Source organism: Zingiber officinale, chromosome 10A (genome assembly GCF_018446385.1).
Source record: "Zingiber officinale cultivar Zhangliang chromosome 10A, Zo_v1.1, whole genome shotgun sequence".
Taxonomy (NCBI): domain Eukaryota; kingdom Viridiplantae; phylum Streptophyta; class Magnoliopsida; order Zingiberales; family Zingiberaceae; genus Zingiber; species Zingiber officinale.
Window position 1 is genome coordinate 50,871,888 of NC_056004.1, and position 21,797 is coordinate 50,893,684.

The 21,797-nt window shown below is 40.1% G+C and overlaps 1 protein-coding gene across 2 annotated transcripts in view; it reads right to left on the reverse strand.

Annotated features, from left to right (window-relative positions):
- Window positions 1-2,381: 2,381 nt before the first annotated feature.
- LOC122026388 (valine--tRNA ligase, mitochondrial 1-like) overlaps window positions 2,382-21,797 on the reverse strand; it is a 31,730-nt gene continuing 12,314 nt past the window's right edge. For both annotated transcript variants that reach the window (XM_042585093.1, XM_042585092.1), the window contains 11 exons: window positions 9,103-9,160; window positions 8,722-9,024; window positions 8,457-8,627; window positions 8,175-8,371; window positions 7,672-8,074; window positions 6,217-6,468; window positions 5,649-6,143; window positions 5,485-5,582; window positions 4,860-4,959; window positions 4,216-4,361; window positions 2,382-2,657 (listed from right to left, as the gene is read on the reverse strand). In XM_042585093.1, the coding sequence (XP_042441027.1) occupies window positions 2,489-2,657; window positions 4,216-4,361; window positions 4,860-4,959; window positions 5,485-5,582; window positions 5,649-6,143; window positions 6,217-6,468; window positions 7,672-8,074; window positions 8,175-8,371; window positions 8,457-8,627; window positions 8,722-9,024; window positions 9,103-9,160 (2,392 nt within the window). In that variant the 3' untranslated portion in view covers window positions 2,382-2,488. The remainder of the gene's footprint in view (window positions 2,658-4,215; window positions 4,362-4,859; window positions 4,960-5,484; window positions 5,583-5,648; window positions 6,144-6,216; window positions 6,469-7,671; window positions 8,075-8,174; window positions 8,372-8,456; window positions 8,628-8,721; window positions 9,025-9,102; window positions 9,161-21,797) is intronic.

A 21,797-nucleotide genomic window follows, 5' to 3' on the forward strand; every position in this document is an offset into this window, starting at 1 on the left:
ATGATTTTATATGGATAAAACTCATCCATTAAGTTCCCCGATAGTTGTTCGCTCACTTAATGTGAACAAAGATCCTTTTCGACCTAGTAAAATGGTGAAGAACTGCTTGATCTTGAAGTATCATATTTAAGTACAATTGGTACATTAATGCATCTTGATAATAAAACAAGACCAGATATAACATTTTTTATAAATTTATGAGTAAGATATAGTTCTTCTCCAACACGTAGGCATTGGAATGAAATTAAACATATATTTAAGTTTTTTCAAGGTACCATCAATTTGAGCTTGTTTTATTCTAATCTATCTTCTTCAGAGTTAATTAATTAGTTATACAAATGCAAGATATTTATTTGATCCACATAAAGGTGGATCTCATACTAGTTGGTTATTTATGTGCATACGGTGGAACAACCACATTTTGGCAATCTACCAAATAAATCATAGCTGCTGCATCATCGAATCATTCAAAAATACTTGCAATACATGAAACAAGTCGGGAATGTGTTTGGTTGAGATCAATGATTCAGCATATCAAGAAAAAAAATATGATTTAGCTGCTAATAAGAAAATTCAAACAATATTGTATTAAGATAACGGGACATGTATAGCTCAATTAAAGAAAGAGTACATCAAAAGGGATAGAATTAAACATATTTTGCCAAAGTTCTTCACTCATGATCTACAAAAGAATGACGATATTAAAGTTCAACAGATTCACTCTAGTGATAACTTGGCAGATTTATTCACCAAAGCATTACATATAACAACATTTAAGAAATTAATACATGGTATTGGCATGTGGCGATACAGAGATCTCAAATAATATTTCAAATAGGGGGAGTAAATTCTCACTATACCATATTATGTTATCTGGTAAATTTATAGTAATACAGTTACAACATGACATACTCTTTTTTTTCACTAGGTTTTTTTTCCATCGGATATATATATATATATATATATATATATATATATATATATATATATATATATATGTGTGTGTGTGTGTGTGTGGATGTCCATAAACCCCGGGAGTGGATCCTCTAAACCATACTTTCTAATTCAGAAATAAACTAGTTCATTCATAAGTGAGTGTCTATGGACTCTACCTTTATAAACCCTTGGCCCAGGAGTAGACCAGGGGTCACGGTCCAGAAAATCTCACCTGATAAACCCTCAATACTCTGTAAACTCCCTCATTGCTATATAACCTAAATAAGTCAATATAATTTGCCTTCCTCAATATATAATTCAGCATTCATAACTTAATTATTATGAATGACAACAAAATAAAATAGATAAAAATTAAATACGGACCCTTATTATTATTATTATTATTATAAAAACACTCTTAGTTTTTTATTTATTATCTAAACAATACTCCATCTCGCTTCAGCCTAGTTTTTTTTTTAAAAAAAAAGAAACCTTTAGTTTTTTGATAACTAACTACATCCATAATTACTCCAATATAATATTGATCAATATTGACAAAGATGAAGTATCTACATTGAACTAGCTATGAACTAGCTACCATTCATAATATAATATTAATCAACATTTACTAGAGACAAAGTATCCATATTATAATAATTATAAACTATAATGATTACAATATAATATTACTAATGTTAATGGAACTACATATTATGACAATTATGGACCTCGAATAAGGATACTTTCAAGAAGAAAATGGATAAAAATAGGATAAGACGTTTTGATGATAAATAAAAAGAAAAGACATGGAGGATTCCAATAAGAAATATACACCCTTCTAATTTTTACCCAAATAAATTATCTAAATGACTAATTGTATTAAATTAAAATTAGTCATATTAGAAGAGAGTAAGGCGAACAACTTAAGGGAACAAAGAATATAAGAAAAACAAAAAGTTCTTGCAATGGTTGAACAATTCATAGACTCAACCACAGGACTTATGATTCTAAAGCTTATATATGATGTTTTGAGATGATAAATTCACAAAATCAATCAAAATTGCATACCTGCATATTTTTAATACTTCAAAGAAAGACAGGATCAGATACATCCCCTTGTGCTCACTCAACAACCCACTTTTCCTCACCCAACAATCCATGACTGATCCATCCTCTTTCTCACCCAACAATCAGCTACTTCCTCACGACTGCTTACCCAACAATCAGATACTTCAACTTAACTAGAAGTAGAAGACGGAGTGTTTACTGCCTCCATCGAACCCAGTGGGTCAAGCAATTAACCTAAGAACCGGTTATCAATCTGATCTGGCTGAAATGATCAAAAAAATTTATCCTCCCAGGTAGGTCTTCAAAACTTTGTATAACAAGAAAAAAAATGGAATGCAGCAATCAACTAGTAGGATTCATCAGTTTCGGGCCAGCAATTTGATAGAAGATGGGATAAATGATCAATAATCTAAATCAGTTACAAAATCAGACTTACAGGAGTATCAAAAGCAATCAGGACATGGTACTAAGAAACTCAAAATAGTTATTTTTGCTCGCATATTCTCGTCTCCAAATCCTGTTCCGCTTCATCAATAATCTTAAGTTCTTCCAAATAAGCATTTAGTTTCCTCATCTGTTCTTCTTGGATGCTCAGAGGGGCTTTTTCTTTGTAACCTGCGTTATTCACTTCCTGTGCCAAAAGATCATGCTTCCTGCCAGTATCACCAAAAAGCATACAATAAGTATGAGGAACTAAAATTTATAACTAACGAAATAAATACAGTTAAAAAGTACAAGTAAAGGAACTAAAATTTATAACCAAGGAAATAAATACAGTTAAAAAGTGGCTGACTAATAAATTAAGCGAATTAGATTTACTATGCAAATGGACTAAATTCAAATAATCATCTTTAATAACGGCAGAACAAGAATGTAGCGCTTACAACTGCAAATTTCAAATATTTTCTTTGGTCAATAAAAGAAAATCGGTTGCAGGATTTGGTTCACTGATTCATCACCATTAAAGGAGTTGAAATTGTTAAATATCTCTTGGCATCAATGAGATAAAATGTCCGGGCACTGGAGAGCTAAAAGCGGTGCATGGTTACTGGAGATCAACAGTGAAGGTTCAAGGTTTTAATGGTCACTGAGACAGCCACCTAGATGGGACGGACATCAACCGAACCACTTGAATCAAAGGCAGTATTTTAAGCAGTCAAAAGTCTACGTAAGCGGCTGCCGGTGCCATCGTCATTAGGTTGATATCTCACCATTTCGCCGGACTGGCACTACACAAGTGAGACGTCAGCATGCCACAATGAGTCCGGGAGCATCTCTTGGGCCGACAACTAATTTGGACCCCTCACACGAGCTTGAACGCGTCGCCCAAGCCAGGCGACAGGCCCGGATGCATCGCCCGAGCCCGGACACATCGCCCGAGCCCAGCGACAACCCAGATGCATTGCCCCGAACCCTACATCCAGACACATCGCTTGGGTCGGGCAACACATCCAAAATCGAAATAGAAAGAAAGTTAGGTTTTCCTTTTTTAACCGATTAATAATTTTAATCAACTCCTAACTATGATTGAGATAATTTAAATAGACTTAATTAAAACATAATTAAATATTTAGATTAATTTTTTTTATTTTTAATTAATGTATTTAAGCCTACTAAAATTATTCTATATATATATATATATATAGGTTTGTTACCCTACACACCCGTTCGGTGCACACTCCTATATATATATATAGGTTTGTTACCCTACATACTCGTTCGGTGCACACTCCTATATATATATAGGTTTGTTACCCTACACACCCGTTCGGTGCACACTCCTATATATATATAGGTTTGTTACCCTACATACTCGTTCGGTGCACACTCCTATATATATATATATATATATATATATATATATATAGGTTTGTTACCCTACATACTCGTTCGGTGCACACTCCTGGATGACCCTCACAACTCCAGGCGCCTAGATGCACCCTCGGCCGCCCAGATTCACTTTTGAGAATCAGGGTGCCCGGGGTGCATCAGGATGCCCGGAGTTGCGAGGTCGCCCAGGGATGTACACCCAACAAGTGCGCAAGGTAACAAAATATTATATATATATATATATATATATAGTCAAAAAAATTCAACTGTATAAGCGGCAGAGGCAGTCACTAATTGTCTCACCACTGTCTACCGCCATTTACAACTCCAAAGATAAATAAATAACAGGAAAGACATTAAAAAAAATGCAGTGAAAATTACTTCTGTATCTCTTCTCTTCTTTTTCTCAGCTTTTCACGTTCAGCTTCTGCATCAAGTGTTCCTTGGAGTTGGAGATATACAGACAGAGATTCATTGACAACATCAACTGCACATCCAGCTGGAGCCATGTCATTCTCAGTTAGGACCTGCAGAAATCGACAACATAGATTAATATTTCAACAAGAGATCACAAACATTTTGTTGAGTTAATGCATAATCAGAAAGAGAATAGCGGCGGTGGAATTAACATGGTGAAGCCAAAACTAAATGAAATGAGCAAAGGTGCAACAAAAGGAACCAAATAGTACAAAAGAGAAGGATCAATCTACTAAAAACTACAAGTTCCAAATGCCATGCATCTTGGGGCTAATACAAGATTCAAATGAAGAATTTTAGCTGATTGAAGGGAACCACAGCATAGACCATAAATCAAATAGCTCGAGTGACATGGAAAATAGGTAGCACAAATCTGAAAGAGAGGTAATAAAACATTATCCACGTAATTAACATCATTAGGTTGGAAACTCAAAAGGAAAAATTAGGAACAAAAGAAGACATTCTATTTTCTGAACTTCTATTGCATAATAAAACAAATAATATATGTCACCAAATGTCAACTAGCTTGATATAGACAACAGATTAACCTTCAAAGAAGAGACTGCGGCAAGTGTTAGTATCTCAAACTCATAGGTCCTCATGGTGTTGGCAATATCATGTTGCCGACAAATAGCAAAAGCCGGATATCTGAAATGAGGATATAAACAGATATCAATAAAATTTCCCATCCATCAAGAAGCAAACTAAAATTATCATGCACATTTAGTAAGATACTTGTCAACCAGCATGACATTGCCATTTCAACCATTCTAGATAGGCATCATTTCATAAATGTAATCAACACAGCATGAACAGACAGACTGGATTTCATAGAATAGCTAGAACAATATAATTCTGGAATTTAAATTTCATCCCCTTAAGAAACTGACTACCAAATTGGTTAGTGAACAGTTTTCAGCTTGTTTACATTTTCATAGAGAGGAATGAAAGAATTTTGTTGTAAGGGATATGTTAACTACAATGTTTGCTCCTGAAATTTGGATAGACTAGTGTGCAATGGAAACAAAAGACAGTCAACTAACCTGAAGAATATATATATATATATATGACGTACTGATAATGCTGGTCTGAAACCATATTATTATAAATAGCAAGCATTTAAATTCATGACTAACAAAGAAAACTTGTTTTGATAGATTCTGTTTAAAAAACCTTTCACTTCTGTCACTTTGTGGACGCAAGGATCGAAGCTTCCTCACGGTAGCATTGACGATCTCCATATCATTCTCGATTTTCTCATTTGACCAAGCCTACAGAAAAGTGGAGGATTAAAATCTTAAAATTTGACAACAAATTCAAGGTAAGACAATGCTTACTTCTATAACTGAAGGGTAATCTGAAATCATAATAGATTCCTCCCTGCAGCTTCCTTCTATTTGAGGAAGACGCTGCCATAATTCTTCAGTAACAAATGGCATCAAGGGATGTAGCAAACGTAAGCCAGTATCTAGACAGATCCACAATGTATGCCTAGCATCTGCTCTAGCAGACTCAAACTTTGAATCGATGAAGTAGGGTTTGATAGCTTCAATGAATACATCACAGAGCTGAAATTGCCACCATGCATATACTGCTGTAGTTGCATCTGAGAATTTGTACAATTCAAAGGATGATATAGTTTTGGCTATAGCTTTGTTTAGGACAGAAAGTATCCACTGACAAACAGGTGGCATGAATTTCACATCAAGCTTCTCTGGTGGAGCATAATCATCTCCAAGTTTCATCATGGCAAAACGTATAGCATTCCACAACTTATTACACCATTGTCGATAGCCAATAACTCTCAAGACATCCAGATTTATCTTGTCCGACTGACAGGAAAAAACCATGTTAATTCCACAAGACAAGCTTTGAAATGTCAACTAAATATGAGAAGAAGATGACCTGAGCTGTATAAGAAACAAGAGCAAAGCGAAGAGCATCAGCACCACATTCAGGAATACCATTGGGAAAATCTTTAGCCTGGTCCAACTTTGCCTTTTCCAGTTCACTTCGATCCAAATTACTAGCTTCCAACCTTTTGTGCAAGCCTTCCAGTGAAACTCCATTTGTTACCTCTAGCGGATCAATAACATTGCCTTTCGACTTTGACATTTTCTGGCCATGTGCATCTCTTATCATAGGGTGCAAATATACCTGAAGATAATAAAAAGTACAAGTGCCCAAGTAAAGTAGCCAATTTCATGTGCTAAATAGAAGCATTTCCTAACAAGCAATATCTAGTATGGAAAAAGTGTGGCAATTGAAAAGCAAACTAAATTGTCAATGGAAAAAAATATTATGGTACAAAGATAGCACATTTGGTGAACAGCTAGGAGGGCAACAATACAATATATGATTGTAATGTACATCAATATCCATTGGACAACAGCTAGGAGGGCAACAATACAATATATGATTGTAATGTACATCAATATCCATTGGACAACTGTGTTGTTTGACAACTTATGGATAAGAAAAGTAGCATTGAGGCAATTAGGAAAATATTTATAGGTATATCTTGGCAAAGCAAAAGGAAATACAGTAAATTGTTGCAACAACCTAAGACAATACTTCTAATGTTAATATATCAAGGGATACAATCACATCAAGTACAAATAGGTCAAACTATGGTAGACACTATGAGGTATAGAGGTTGAAGCTGCAAATATTCCTTGAGTGATGACGTTATCATGTTGTTTCACCACATTATTTCTGCTTCCACTCAGCTGACATAAAAAACATAACCTTGAGAATTCTTTATTACACAATACAATAATTTTGCAGCATTTAGACTCTGAGCCAATGCCTCAAGGCTCAACACTGCAGCAAGGAACACCAGTGCCATACCAGTTGTAAGCACAGAAAGCATGCCAGAGAAGAAAATATACCACCACAGAAAACAAAGGGCAATGACTTCATTATTTTCCCTTTCTCTTTCTTCCTCTTTCAATCATCACTCTCTTTAAATGCACGGCACTATTTCTTTTCTCGTCTCCCTATCACTTTTTAAACAGCACAGAACTGCTCAGTTTTTTCTTTCATTTTGGCCAATAATGTCTTTATAATAAATAAAGAGAAATCCCATTCGAACAATTTAATTTACATAAAAAACTGAGCACTTTCTGAGCACTTTTGGTTTGATCAACTACCATAAAGTCAAATCTGCAACCCAAAACAGACCCAAATCCCAACTTTGTTCCTTGTTATTATCTAAATTATTCAAACCCTCACATTTTGCAGGCAGGAGGGTTCATAATATCTTTGACTGAAGTTACATAAATGCTACTCTTTGAACTGCATAAATCATATGAAGTTGCTATATAATCCTAGTAATTCCTGTTATGAATGTTTACATACCTTTCTGAAGGGCACATCACCACCAAGTTGCATCCCCAGCATAACCATCCGTGCAACCCAGAAGAAAAGGATATCATGTCCAGTTTCAAGCACAGTAGTAGGATAAAATGCCTTAAAATCAGGTGTAACGTCTGGCCAGCCAAGAACAGACAATGGAAAAAGACCAGATGAAAACCATGTATCCAGCACGTCTGGATCTTGTGCAATCTCAAATTTCTTCCCTGAGAAAATCTTTTTTGCCTCAATGATTGCCTCCTGCTCATTTCTTCCAACCACCCAATGATCATTGTAAGAACCCACATCTTTAAGTTGATCATCTTCAATTGTCACATACCAGGCAGGGATGCGATGTCCCCACCAAAGTTGCCTCGAAATGCACCAGTCACGTATATTCTCAAGCCATCTGCATTTATAAACAAACAAGATTAATGACCAAAATAGATGACCTATTAGAAAAATGCATGTAAACTCTCAGTTTCAGTCAGCTACAAATCTGAATTTACCTTTTCCATTCTTGTTCATACTGATGTGGAATAATCTCAATCTTCTTATCGTCACTCATGACAGCATCAAGAGCTAGTTTTGCCATGCTTTTGCAATCAACAAACCACTGAGGTTTTATCATGGGTTCCACCACATCATTACTTCTAGAACAAATGCCAAGTTTCATTTCATTTTTCTGAGCTCCTCGGTATAAACCCTGTTCAAAGGAAGAAATACAATAAAATTGGTGAAATCACAAAATTAAATGAAAATAAATGCAAATAAAGTAGATGCATGTATACCTTCGCCTTCAATGCTTCTACAACAGCTACACGGGCTGCAAATCTAGGCAGCCCTTCAAAGTCGGCACCACCATTGCTATTAATCTTCCCTTCATCAGTAAAAATATTAATGAAAGCAAGATTATGACGTTTTCCAACTTCAAAGTCATTTGGATCATGTGCAGGAGTGATCTGCAATATGATTTCAGGAAGATAAGTATTTTAACACAGTAAAAGGCAGATGTAGTGATTGATTATAAAACTGTTTGTGGAGATACAAGCTTACCTTGACAGCCCCAGTTCCAAATTCAGGATCAACCAGGATATCATCACATATTATTGGTAGCTTCCGCTCATTGAAAGGATGCACGGCACACTTTCCATGTAGATGAGCATACCGTTTATCCTTAGAATGAACAGCAATTGCAGTATCACCAAGCATTGTTTCCACTCTTGTGGTAGCTACTACAATCTCACCCATGCCTCCCTCAAGTGCATAAGCAAAGGAAGTCAAGACACCAAACTGAACTTCATGCTCATAACCAGGGACCTTTCGATAGGTCTCTTCTGTAATTTCCTCATGATCAACCTAAAATTAGTAGACAAATAAAGAGTATCAAAGCCAATAGAACATTTAATGCAATTTTAAATAAAATTTCACCCATACCTCAATATCAGATATTGCAGTTCGTAACGTGCAGTCCCAATTGACAAGACGATGATCCCTGAAATAGGACCATACATCAATGTGAAAAGTTTCCAGAAAACAAAAACTGAGAGTAATAAGATTGAACATTGCAACCACTATTTTGAAATCCAACTTGATAGGCTGTTTATGTGACCACATAGGCTTATGCAATAAGAAATCACATTCCATCAGTTTATAGCTGCAAAGAGATTGTGGAAGCTAAACAAATCTCTAACTTCTTAAAGTCCAACACAGACAGTTATAAGAATCCTGTTATTAGCAATTCAAATTGAATGATTTGCTTCAATCAGGACCCCAATGATACCACCCATATGGATGAATTGTGGGTTAAGAATTGGTGATTTGATACAAATAAACCTGATTCCATATGAATACACCCAATTCCACAAACGAATTGATTCGCAGATCACTATGGAAAATACCAGATTTATAACTGTCAAGAAAAACAATCACAATATTTTAAGGATTAAAAAATTTATTGTTCATAGCCTTCTCTTTTATGCTACATCGCCTTTTTCAACTCTTCATGTAATCAAATGTTTCTTCTTTAAAGGTGCTTCTTACTCAACCCTCGTCCTTCAGTCCTCTTCAATCAGTGGACATCAATCAAGCCACATCCTCAGCATTTGACATCGACCAGAGAATGACAGCAACCAGAAGACATCAAAGAACCTACTGCTTCGATGGCTTCATCAATCTTCAATGAGAGGATAGGAATGGAAATGGGTATCTAATAATTGAGAACTTCACCCACTTAAGTCAAGTTTGTGAACCTAATTATGCTGTGAAATTGTCATGTAGCCTTTGTAGGCATCATGCCATGCCCATAGCCGGAGACCTACTTGGAACTTGACATAGAATCCTAGAGCCGGTTTTGGTTTAGCAAATTTGCTAATTGGTAGTTGGGAGTCTGAAGAAGTGGCAATCAATCCTTATATGCTTTGTTTTCTCTTGGAAGAGAGATCAAAAGTCATGTCCGTAGCAGTTTAATTGTCCCAATCAAGCTGACTCTAGAGGAGCATTTCCCTAGTAAGTTATTTGATTCTGCTAAACTTAAATGTTGCTACGGTTATAAACCTATATTTTATCTTTGTACTGGGCATCTAGACCTGCCTATAATTGCTCTTCTAAACAATCAGTTCTCCGAGAAGAGCTACTGATGTGAATCATCTACCTATAGGAGAACTTACTCAATTCGTATTGATACGGTGATGAAGAGGACCCCACCAAAGATGGGTCAAAGCATGGAAGAGCAGCTGATGTGGATGTCAAAGAAAAAACAGTCAAAAGCCCAGGTCCACAAACATACGAAGTTGGCTGAACGGGCCTCCAATGCCGATCGGACGTAACTGTCTGGACGGCTATCCTCTGAAAACTTGAGACTGAGATTTCAAATAGTAAATCTCCGGGACCACCGTCCCTGCCGATCGGACGGCATGTCCGGTCAGACAAAAGGCAGCTCCGACAACAGGAAAGCTGAGTGAAGGAAAATAGCTTTATTCAATGCGACCAAGCTGGGACATCCTCCGATCAGCCTATAGTGGGACCCACCTAGGCACCTACATATCTCATCTTACCCTTTTAAAAGTTTGTGTCATTGATAACAGAGCATGTCCAGCAAACAAATCGTACTTTAGAAGCTTCCAACCTGTCACATTATAGATTTGTGTGCTCGCTTAAGAAAAGGTATCAGAGACACTTTTTGACTTGGTTTTTCTTAGGACGCTTTGGAAAGAGTGCATATGCTTTGAGATACGTGCACAAACGCTACAGTGACACTATAAAAGGGGATTCCCATCCACAGGCGGAAGTATGCGATATCTTGTTACTCTACACGCTTTGGCTACTATTTATATTCTTCTCCACTAAGCCGAGGACTGACTTGAGCGTCGGAAGGTCAACGCCGGGAACCCCTTCCCGGCTTGGCACTAACGCTCTTGATTTTGCAGGGCAATGAGGAGTCTCCATCAAGTCAATTGCAGAGCCACATTTCCCAACCTACCGTCTTCTCCGCTTTCAAACAGGATCATATTTGGCGTTGTCTGTGGGAATCTTCACTTGTAGCCGAAACATGAAAATGAAAGACGTTGGATGATTCACCACCGCGACGCTAACCCAAGAAGATTTAGAGATGCTGATAAGTGTCATGGCTGCAAAGATGGCGCAACAACAACAAGTGACAGCAGCCGACTGCTGAGCACCGAACGACCCAGCCACGTTGGTGATAAGCCAACGAGCTAACCTAAAAGCTTGAGCGGAAGACCCCAACAGCAGGCCGACTGGCGCCTTCTAGGAAGCACCGAACCCGCCAATCCTATATCACCAGGCATTATTCTGCACGCCCTCAAAAGAGCAAGCCCGAGCTGAAAGAACACAAGGATCCTCTTCTGAGAATGCGTCGTCCAAGACAAGCACAAAGGCAAAGCACCCTGACTCGACGACTCTCCCAAGCGAATCAATAGGCAGTTCTCCCAAGAAATCTTCAATGATCAGTTGCCACCTCACTATAGGCCTCTGACGATCGGGGTCAACTGACCCCGAAGACCAACTAATAAAGTTCGACAACATGGCCACTCTCCACCAGTACATCAACGGAGTCAAGTGTCAAGTATTCCTTACCACGCTCTCCGGATTGGCACAGAGATAGTTCAAACGCTTGTCGATCGATCCATCTACAGCTTCAAAGACTTCTGAACGACTTTCCTATAGCATTTTGCTAGCAGCCACTGCTACCAGAAGATGAATGTGAACATGTTCACGGTCAAACAAGGGCCCAAGGAAGCATTGTTGGCCTACAATAAGAGATTCAACTAAATAGTCATGGACGTCTCATCGGCCACCCCGGATACCTTGATAAGTTCTTTTTCCCATGGACTTAAAGATGGCGATTTCTTTCACTCACCCATTCGGAAGCCCCCGAGAGACTTTGACCATCTGCACGGGCGAGACTAAGTACATCAACATTAAGGAGGCTCAGTCAGCTCGGAAGAAAAAAGTGATTCCTGAGTCGGCAGTCGCCCCGAGCGCCGAGCAACCCACACCCACCAGCCACCAAAGGGGCTCCGAACGGGGGCAGCTCAGCAACATCAGGAGCCCCGAGCCCATGCAATCCAGCATGTGGAGGCAGAGCGGACGAAATTTATCGAGCCCTGACAGTGGACTCCGCTCTTCTGCTCTTATCGTCGCTCAATGATGTCAGGCAGGATAGCGGTTATCCTCCGGGCTGATGCAAAACGGAAAATTAAGAAGAAGACAAGAAGAGGAACCTTCAAGAAGGAAACTTTTTATTAAAACTTGAGGTGTTAATCTCTCAACATCTAAATATGACTCTTATGTAGACCACAACCTAAGACTCAAATAAGGAAAAAATTACAATAATTATAATTAATAGATCTTAATTCTAATCTTGTAAAGAAAGGAAATAGATTTTTACCCGAAAAGGAAAGTAATTAACATAATGATCTTAACACAAATCAAGATGCGGATCAAAACAAATCTTTTCTAAAAAATACCAGAAATATGAAAATTACCCTAAATACCAAAAATAATTGAAAAATAGCAAAAAGGCCCTAAAAGGTTTAAACGCCGAAATTTGGAGCTGAAAATTGACAGTTACAGTTAACAAATGTAGGTTTTCAAATTCGGAACACGTGACAACAGACAGAGCCTGATTCCAAGTCCCAATTCAAAAGTTATGTCCGTTTGAAGTTTGAAGACTCATATTAGACTTCAACACGGATTAGGCATGCATCAGTCTCCCCGGCTTGAAAAGAACTCGCCCTCAAGTTTAGATTAACTTCATTAGCAACCGTCGAATAAGGAGTTAGGTGCTTCACATTGAAGACATCAGAAGTCTTTAGATGACTAAGAAGGTGCAACTTGTAAACATTGTCATTAATCATCTACAGTATCTCATATGGTTCGATTTTTCGATCTTTTAGCTTATCATATTCTCCAACAGATAAACGATCATGAGTCAATACAGCCCACACAAAATCTTCAATCTCAAAAAGTACCTGTCGATGATGACGATCGACCCGAGCCTCATACTTAGTATTAGCTTTCTATAATTACCAATTTCACTTGCTCATGAATACCTCGAAGATGCTCTGTCATCTCATCTGCTTTAGGACAAATTTACCCTACACATGGAACAAGGGCTAAGTCTAAAACTCCTGATGGATTCCGACCTTAAACAATCTCAAAAGGGCTCAATCCCATGGCCTTATTTTTCAATCTGTTGTAAGCAAACTCTACATGAGGTAACGCCAAGTCCCACTATTTTGGTTTAGTTCCTGAAAGACGTCTCAGAAGATTACCCAGACTCCGGTTCGCCATCTCAATTTGACCATCCGTCTGATGGTGGTAAGCACTGCTAAAGTTGCTAGTTTAATTGTGTCCCCAATTTCCCCCATAAGCTCTTCCAGAAGTGACTAATGATTTGGTATCTCGATCTAAAGTCATGAGCTAAGGAACGTCATGTAAACGCACGATCTCCTTGAAGTAAAGATAGGCAATCCAACTAGCATTCATAGTCTTCCTGCAAGCTACGAAATACGCCATCTTTGAGAATCTGTCAACAATAACAAGAATTGAGTCTGACGTTTGTTGGGTGCGGGGTAATCCTAATACGAAATCCGTTGATTTTGCTAATTGAACACAATTCAAGTCTAATCTGATAAAAAAAGAAGATGGGTAGAAAAACTTATTAGATATCATTTCATCGACTCCAGTATCTAATAAGTTCTACCTACTATTGGATTTGAACCAATGACTACCGCCGTATGAAAGCAATACTCTAACGACATCGAGCCAAGGAGCTTCAAGAATGGGTAGGAGAGTGTATAAGCCTGCATTGGTTAGAACCCCCTTAGACCACTGACATACAAAACATCGATCAACAAAGTGAGTCACATCGTTGGTCAACTTGGGCCAATAGAAATTGACAAAGATGAGGGTCAACGTCTTATCACGTCCAAAGTGCCCCTCATTATGAAGCTCGCTCATAATCTGCTACCTTAGAGAGCAGTCTGGAATACACAACTACAACCCACGAAACAGATAACCATTATATAAAATAAAATCATGTTGATAACCATCATGTACCTCCTGGAATATCCTTCCGAAGGATGGATAAACTGCATACATATCTGGAAAAACCTAAAAGTCTGCAACGCTAGTATTCATGGAGGTGAGTAATGAAGAACGCCGACTCAGAGCATCTGCGACACAGTTCAGACTTCCCACTTGGTGATTTAGTGTAAAGGTGAACTCTTCTAAGTAAGCCACCCACTTGGCATGCCGCCTGCTGAGCTTGTGTTGACTACTGATATACTTTAATGCTTCATGATCAGGATGAATTCCTTCTGTACTAGGTAGTGTCGCCAATGCTTCAAGGACTGAACAATAGCATAGAACTCCAAGTCGTATGTAGAATAATTTTTCTTAGACCCAGAGAGCTTCTCGCTGAAGAAAGCAACAGGTCGCCCAGATTGACTCAAAACACCCCCGATACCTACGCTGGATGCATTACAGTTGACCTCGAATATTTTGTCAAAATCAAGAACGGCCAGAACGGGTGCTTTTGCCATCCTTTGTTTGACCAGTTGAAAGCTAGTCTCTACTTCTTCAGACCACTTAAAATCTCTTCCCTTGAGACACTCCGTGATAGGAGCAATCGGAGTGCTAAAATTTCTAATGAACCGACAGTAGAAAGAAGCTAAACCATGGAAGCTTCTGACATCGTGCAAGGTCCTCGGTTGAGACTACTGCAAAACTGCATCTAGCTTGGTTTGATCTGCATATACACCATCAGTAGACACAATGAAGCCAAGAAAAGTTATCGATGTAGTAAAGAAAGAGCACTTCTTGTTTACAAATATGCACTCCGTTTTTAGCTTTTCAAAGACAGCACGGAGATGATCGAAGTCTGATTGCCATGTCGGACTGTAAACGAGGATGTCGTCAAAGTATATCACCACAAACTTTCCCATAAAGGGCCGCAAGATCTTATGCATAAACCTCATGAAGGTACTGGACGCATTGGACAGTCCAAAAGGCATGATCATCCACTCATATAGCTCATGCTGCGTCTTGAATGTTGTCTTCCATTCATCACCAAACTTTATTCTGATCTGGTGGTATCCGCTTTTAAGGTCAATTTTTGAAAAGACCTTAGAGTCGGATAGGTAATCCAACATGTCATCCAAGCGGGGAATTGGACACCTATACTTCACTATAATCTTGTTAATGGCTCTACTATCGACACACATACGCCACGAGCCATCTTTCTTCGGTACTAGTAGGGCAAGAACTGCACAAGGACTTATGCTCTCTCGAATGTGTCCCTTTTCTAGCAACTCCACCACTTGATGTTGCAATTCTTCTGCTTCTTTAGGGCTAAGGCGATAATCTGGCCAATTACGCAAACTCGACCCCGGAACAAGGTCAATCTGATGTTGGATATCACACATCGGCGGTAGCGTAGAAGGAAGATCCTCTGGCATCAGCTCATCAAAATCCGCTAGCAACTGCTGTACTTCGGTTAGTAACTTTACGGTCATGGTCGGAGCAATACTTTGACATAGTAGCAAAGCATATACAACTCCTTGCTCTACTTTATCTAAAAACCTGGATATAGAAAGCATATTAGTATTTTTAGCTATCGGATCTAGAGTAGTTCCTTCCTGCCACGGCGCGAACACAATTTTTTTCCCATTGACGTTAAGGGTATAGGTATTCTTCCACTCATCATGAACAGCACATCGATCATACTGCCATGGTTGCTCCAATAATACATGACATGCATCCATAACCACCACATCACACTAAGCACTATCAAAATATTTCCAATTGAAAATAAAACGAAGCATCGTCGGTCTACTATTACCACGCTTTCTTTATTCGGCCAAGATAACTTGTAGGGTTTAGGATGACAATCTGTCTTCAGTTGTAATTTCTGGACAGCCTCTGCGAATATTACATTCTCACAACTGTCGCGGTTGATAATCATCTTGCAGACTTTATCCGCGATGATACAGGTAGTATGAAAAATATTGATTCTCAACCAATCGTCCCCCGAATCGCCCTTAGGAGTCAGACTCTTGACCAAAGTCTCATGACCATCGCCATAAATCACTTCGTCAAATGCTTCATACATCGGATCGTCAATTGTTGTTATATCTTCTATCACCTCTTCCTCGATTTTGTCCTTTGGATCAGTAGAAGGACCTACATTGGTGCACCATATGTCCTTGTTCACCACATTGATAACATCTGACAGGAGTTTCAGAGTAAACCAGTGGTGACCGCGGTGGTGGTCGCTGCAATGGCTGCTTCGGTGGATGTTGTTGTAAGGGACGAGAATTTTAAGGGCGAGTTGGTCGATTGTTCTGGTCGCCTCTCCTCCCTAGTTTTCTATTTTATTTCTTTTCAGCCACCCGTGCAAGCTGAAAGGCCTCTGACACCGTCGAGAGTAAATGAAGACTAAGGACATCTTGCAAGGCCAAGCGCAGACCCCCTAAGTAGCGTGCCACCTGCTGCTCCTCCATATCGGATAGGTCATTTCAGGCCACCTGGAAAAACTCTTCTATATATTCGTCAATCGTTCTCACGCCCTGTCATAATGAGCGACTTGAGTTTAAGTGCAAGTAAAGAGAAGGAAGTGTTCCTTCATATTTTCCTTCATATCTTCCCAGATAATTATTTGAGATTTACCTTGTTTGTCCCGAGAACGTCGTATCTATTCCCACCATGCTAATGCTCGCCCTCTAAGTCTAATGGTAATTAATTTCACTTTCATCCGATCTGGAACTGCCTATAGTTGAAGATCCACTCTACCTCGTTGATCCAGTCAATGAAGTCCTCTGCTCGCAACGAACCAGAAAATTCGGACAAATCCCGAAATCCAAAGTTTCCAGCATGCTCCTCTCGTCCATGACGATCCTGAGGTGAGTCCCGCCGGTGATATGGGTTCTTGAAGGAAGACTCATATCTACGATCTGAAATCTCACGATCTTCGAGATCCCGCACCGCCATATGCTGGGTTAAATCTACAACTTACCTCAGTAAATCCTCAATCGTCATTATATCCTGGATGCTATGACCACAGTGCTCAGCTTCCTCCGTCGAAGCCTGCATGTTGTTGCGACCGCAACTACGACCACGACGACCCGCCATTGGATCTGATAATGACCTTCACGCGTTCTGATACCAACTGATGCCGGGCAAGATAGTAATTATCCTGTGGGCTGATGCGAAACGGACAATTAAGGAGAAGACAAAAAGAGGAACCTTCAAGAAGGAAACTTTTTATTAGAACTTGAGGGGTTAATCTCTTAACATCTAAACATGACTCTTATATAGATCACAATTAAGACTCAAATAAGGAAAAAAATTATAAATAATTACAATTAACATATCTTAATTCCAATCTTGTTTACTCAAAAAGAAAAATAATTAGCTTAACGATTTTAACTCAATTCAAGACACGGATCAAGACAAATCCTCTCTAAAAATTACCAGAAATACGAAAATTACCCTAAATAACCAAAAATTAAAAGTTACCAAAAATAGCAAAAAGACCCTAAAAATGGTTTAAACATCGGAATTTGGGGCTAAAAATTAACGGTTACGGTTACCCTATAACAAATGTAGGTTTTCGAATTCGACACACGTGACAACAAACAGAGTCTAATTCTGAGTTCCGAGTTAAAAGTTATACTCGTTTGAAGTTTGAAGACTCATATTGGACTTAACACGGGTTGGGCCTACATCACTCGGCAAATCATAACATGAGAGATTGCTACCATCTCAAACCAAAGCCAAACCGACTAACTCCCTCCAAAATTCCGCCGTCGATCTCCATCTCCTGATCGCCGACATCACTGTCGATCGAGCAGACAACACGAGGAAGGCAGACCAGCTACTGAACAGCACCAACCGCGGCCCTAACGAAGAGATTATCAATGGCATGTGGGCATCGGCCGAGCGGTCACGCCCGTTAGCCCGAGAAGAAGAGAATCGCAGCAATGCCGCTCGAGGCAACATCGACGTAATCATAGGAGGCCCAACCAAAGGTAATTCCAACCGGGCCTGAAAACCATATACCCGGCGATTAGAAATCCATGCCGTCAGATGCAGCAAAGAGAGCGGAGGCACCAGAGATCAGTTTTGTTCCTCAAGATTTGGAGGGAGTAAAAGTCCCTCATGATGACACCTTGATCATCAAGGCGATAATTGTTAACTATAATATTCACCGTACTTTGTAGATACATGCAACTCAGTGAATATTATATTCAAGAAGGCGTTTGATCAACTTCAGATTGATCGGGGCGAGATTCAACCCATGACAACTTCGTTATATGGCTTCACATACAATGAAGTGTTGCCAATCGGCCAGGCTCGGCTGACCATATCACTTAGAGAAGAGTAACTCAAGAGGACGAGGACGACAAATTTTATTGTAGTGGATGCGTCATCCGCTTACAATGCTATATTGGGCCGACCGACGCTTAACGAGTTCCGAGCGACCGTCTCCACGTTCTGCCAAAAGATTAAGTTTTCCATGGAAAATATTACTGACTTGGAAAATATTACTGGCTAGATATTTTTAGCCTACCTTGCAAGCAGATGTCGACCAGACAGTGGCAACTTACCTATTTTGTCAGAAATACCAGAACATACCACACCGGCCTACAAAAAAAGTTGAAGGCGTTCATCGTCTCTTGCCCATTTGACTAATGGGGCATGGATATTATCGAGCCTTTCCCCATGATGACCGATCAAAGAAAATTTCTACTCGTAGCTGTGGACTATTTTTCTAAATGGATAGAGGCTGAACCACTCACCAAGATAACCGAGTAGATGTTATCAAATTCTTATGGCAGAAATTGTGCTGGTTCAGCGTTCCTAACAAGCTCGTCTCCGACAACAGAAGACAATTTCAAGAACGGAGGCTTAGAGAGTGGTGTGTCGGCTATGGTATTTTGCAGACCTTCACTTCAGTAGCCTACCCTCGGAGCAATGGCCATACGGAAGTCAGTAATAGAGAAATCTTCAGAGGACTCAGAACTTGGCTAGATCATCTCAGAGGAAGTTGAGTCGACAAACTTCCAAGTGTCGTACCGCACCGCCCCTCGAGAAGCCACTGGTATAACTCCATTCGGTCGAAATAGGCATGGAGTCCGATCGGAGACAACTGTATGACAAAGACAATCCTGAGCAGCGTCTTATGGAATTAGACTTGATAGATGAAATCAGAGATAAAGCAGTCGAATGGCATACCAACAAAGGATAGCATATCAGCAAAGGATGAAGCATAACTACAACCGAAGGGTGATTCCCACATCATTCCAGGTCAGCAACTTAGTCTGGAAAAAAGTCAAGTCAGTCGGCAACGTTAGCAAATTACAGGCCCCATGGGGTGGACCGTATAAAGTGATTCAGAAGCTCAGCCCGGGATCTTATTATCTACAAGATGAGAACGGAAGGAATCTTGAGTGGTCTTGGAGTGTAAACCATCTATAGCCTTATCGGGCCAGGTAGTAAGTTTACGATCGAATTTATGTACATTATAAAAATATTTGTTCTATGAATGCAAAAAAGTTTAAATGAAAAATTATAGCATTCTAAACTCTTAAGTTGTTCGGCCAAGTTATAAGCAAGCAAAGGCCTCGCGCTAAGTGTCAAAGATTCTCGCGTCGTTCAGTCGAGTTATAAGTGAGCTAAGCTCTAATGCCTCCATACTCTTGAGCCGTTCGGCCAAATTATAAGTGAGTAAAACCCTCGCGTTAAGTGCCAAAGACTCTCACACCACTAGGCCGAGTTATAAGTGAGTTAAACTCTCACACCTCCAGACTCTTGAACGTTCGGCCAAGTTATAAGCGAGCAGAACTCTCGCGCTTCGTATTGCTCGAGCAGACCGAAAAAGCTAAGTCTTAAAAGACAGCTTTAAATTAGCACATCTACAGATCGAGAACTCAAGAAAGTAGAACGATAATGCATTGAACTGAACTTAGTAAACTTTTACAAGTGCTTAGTGTGTACAAGGAGTTTTTACAAAATTAACAGAACAACTACGTCATATTAGCGACCACGTCTTCGAGCAGTGTTTCCACGATTTTTCCCTCTTACTGAACGTCGTCGGCACCTCAAGATAGCCGCTGTCCTTCAGCTGCTAAAGGGTCCCCTCAATGCCATAACTGAACAACCGAATGGTCTGATCAGTCAGCATCTGATTGAAATCCCTGGAGCGGAGATACTCCACCACCCTATAGGATTCTAGCCGGGCGAGCTCTTCTTCCTTAAGTTTGGCCAGCTCAGCCTTCAGCGCTCACAGCTCGACGTCTTTCTCATCAACTATTCTTTTGAACTTGCCAAGCTGGAGTTCGTGGCTCCCATGTTTGGCCGTACAGCCAAACTGCACAACGGCCAATGTGTTTTCGATCTCCTCGAGTTTTTTAGCCAGAACTCAAACTTCTTTGTTCTTTATCTCCAAGTTCTCAATAGCCCTGAGCTTCCTAGCATTGGCAGAATTGATCTTTGCCTTAAAATTATGTGCTTGCTTGGTCAGTCAGTCGAGTTGGAAGGCCTAGTCATGATTTTTGTTCTTTTCTACCACCAGCACCCGTTCGGACCCTAAAAGTTTCTCGGAGATAGTGTCCAAGCCTTTCTTCAGTCGCGACACCTCATCAGTTAATTGCTCAACCCGAACCCGCAACGCGCTTGTCTCCTCGACCGAGATCTGCAGCTGTTTATTTTCATGTTCGAGAAAGGCAAGCCTTTGACACATGGCTTAGCTTTCCATCCAGAACTACAAGTAAAAGAAGTCAGTTACGATCGACCGGGAAAAATGAATTTGAAATTCCAATTAGGCTTACCCAAGTGGATTTCTGACTACAGCTGTCAGTCAGCTCCCCGGGCATAATTGTTGTCGCCCTAGTCCTAGCATCTGCCCAGGTATGGACTAAGGGACCTTGTATCCTGATCTGGTGTTCTGGGGAGCACGGCTCGGCATCATCCGGATGGCTCCATTCGTCTGTTGGTAGTCTGATAATGGTCGTAATATGCCTACGACCGCTCGGATCTAAAGGCTCTGAAGTAGCTTTGCCCTTGGACTTGGACATTGGAGAGGAACGAATAATTGAAGTAGGGGCCGCTAGGTCGGCGAAGGGCGACATCAGGTAGGAGATCGACTGCGCTATAGTGGTCCCAACCGATAGCTCGGATAAGGGGTCCAATCGAACGATGGCGGTGTCAGCAGGTCGGCCGTCCTCTCAAGGGCGGCATATAAAGAACTCTCACCCTGCTCGGATGGAAGTCGAAGAGCCGACACGACTGCAAAAGTCTACAGATTAGATGCCTCCGAGCAGGAGGAAGCCTCCGGTCGGAGCCTCTTCCAACGTTGGCGCTGGATCAGGGGCTCGCCGAAGGTGAACAACTACTAAGATCATGGAGGGTCGGCCAGGTGGAAGCTCGCCTGTGGTAGCTGCAGGAAGTCGGACGAAGAAGTAGTGATCCTTCCCGCCTTTATTAGATGTGGGCATCTTTTCAAAGTAAACAGCACACTGGGGCTTGAAAAAGGAAGGTGTCGGCTCGGAGAGTTTTGGGTAGTAAAAGTAGTGGAAAATACAAGACAAAAGAGGAATTCCGTA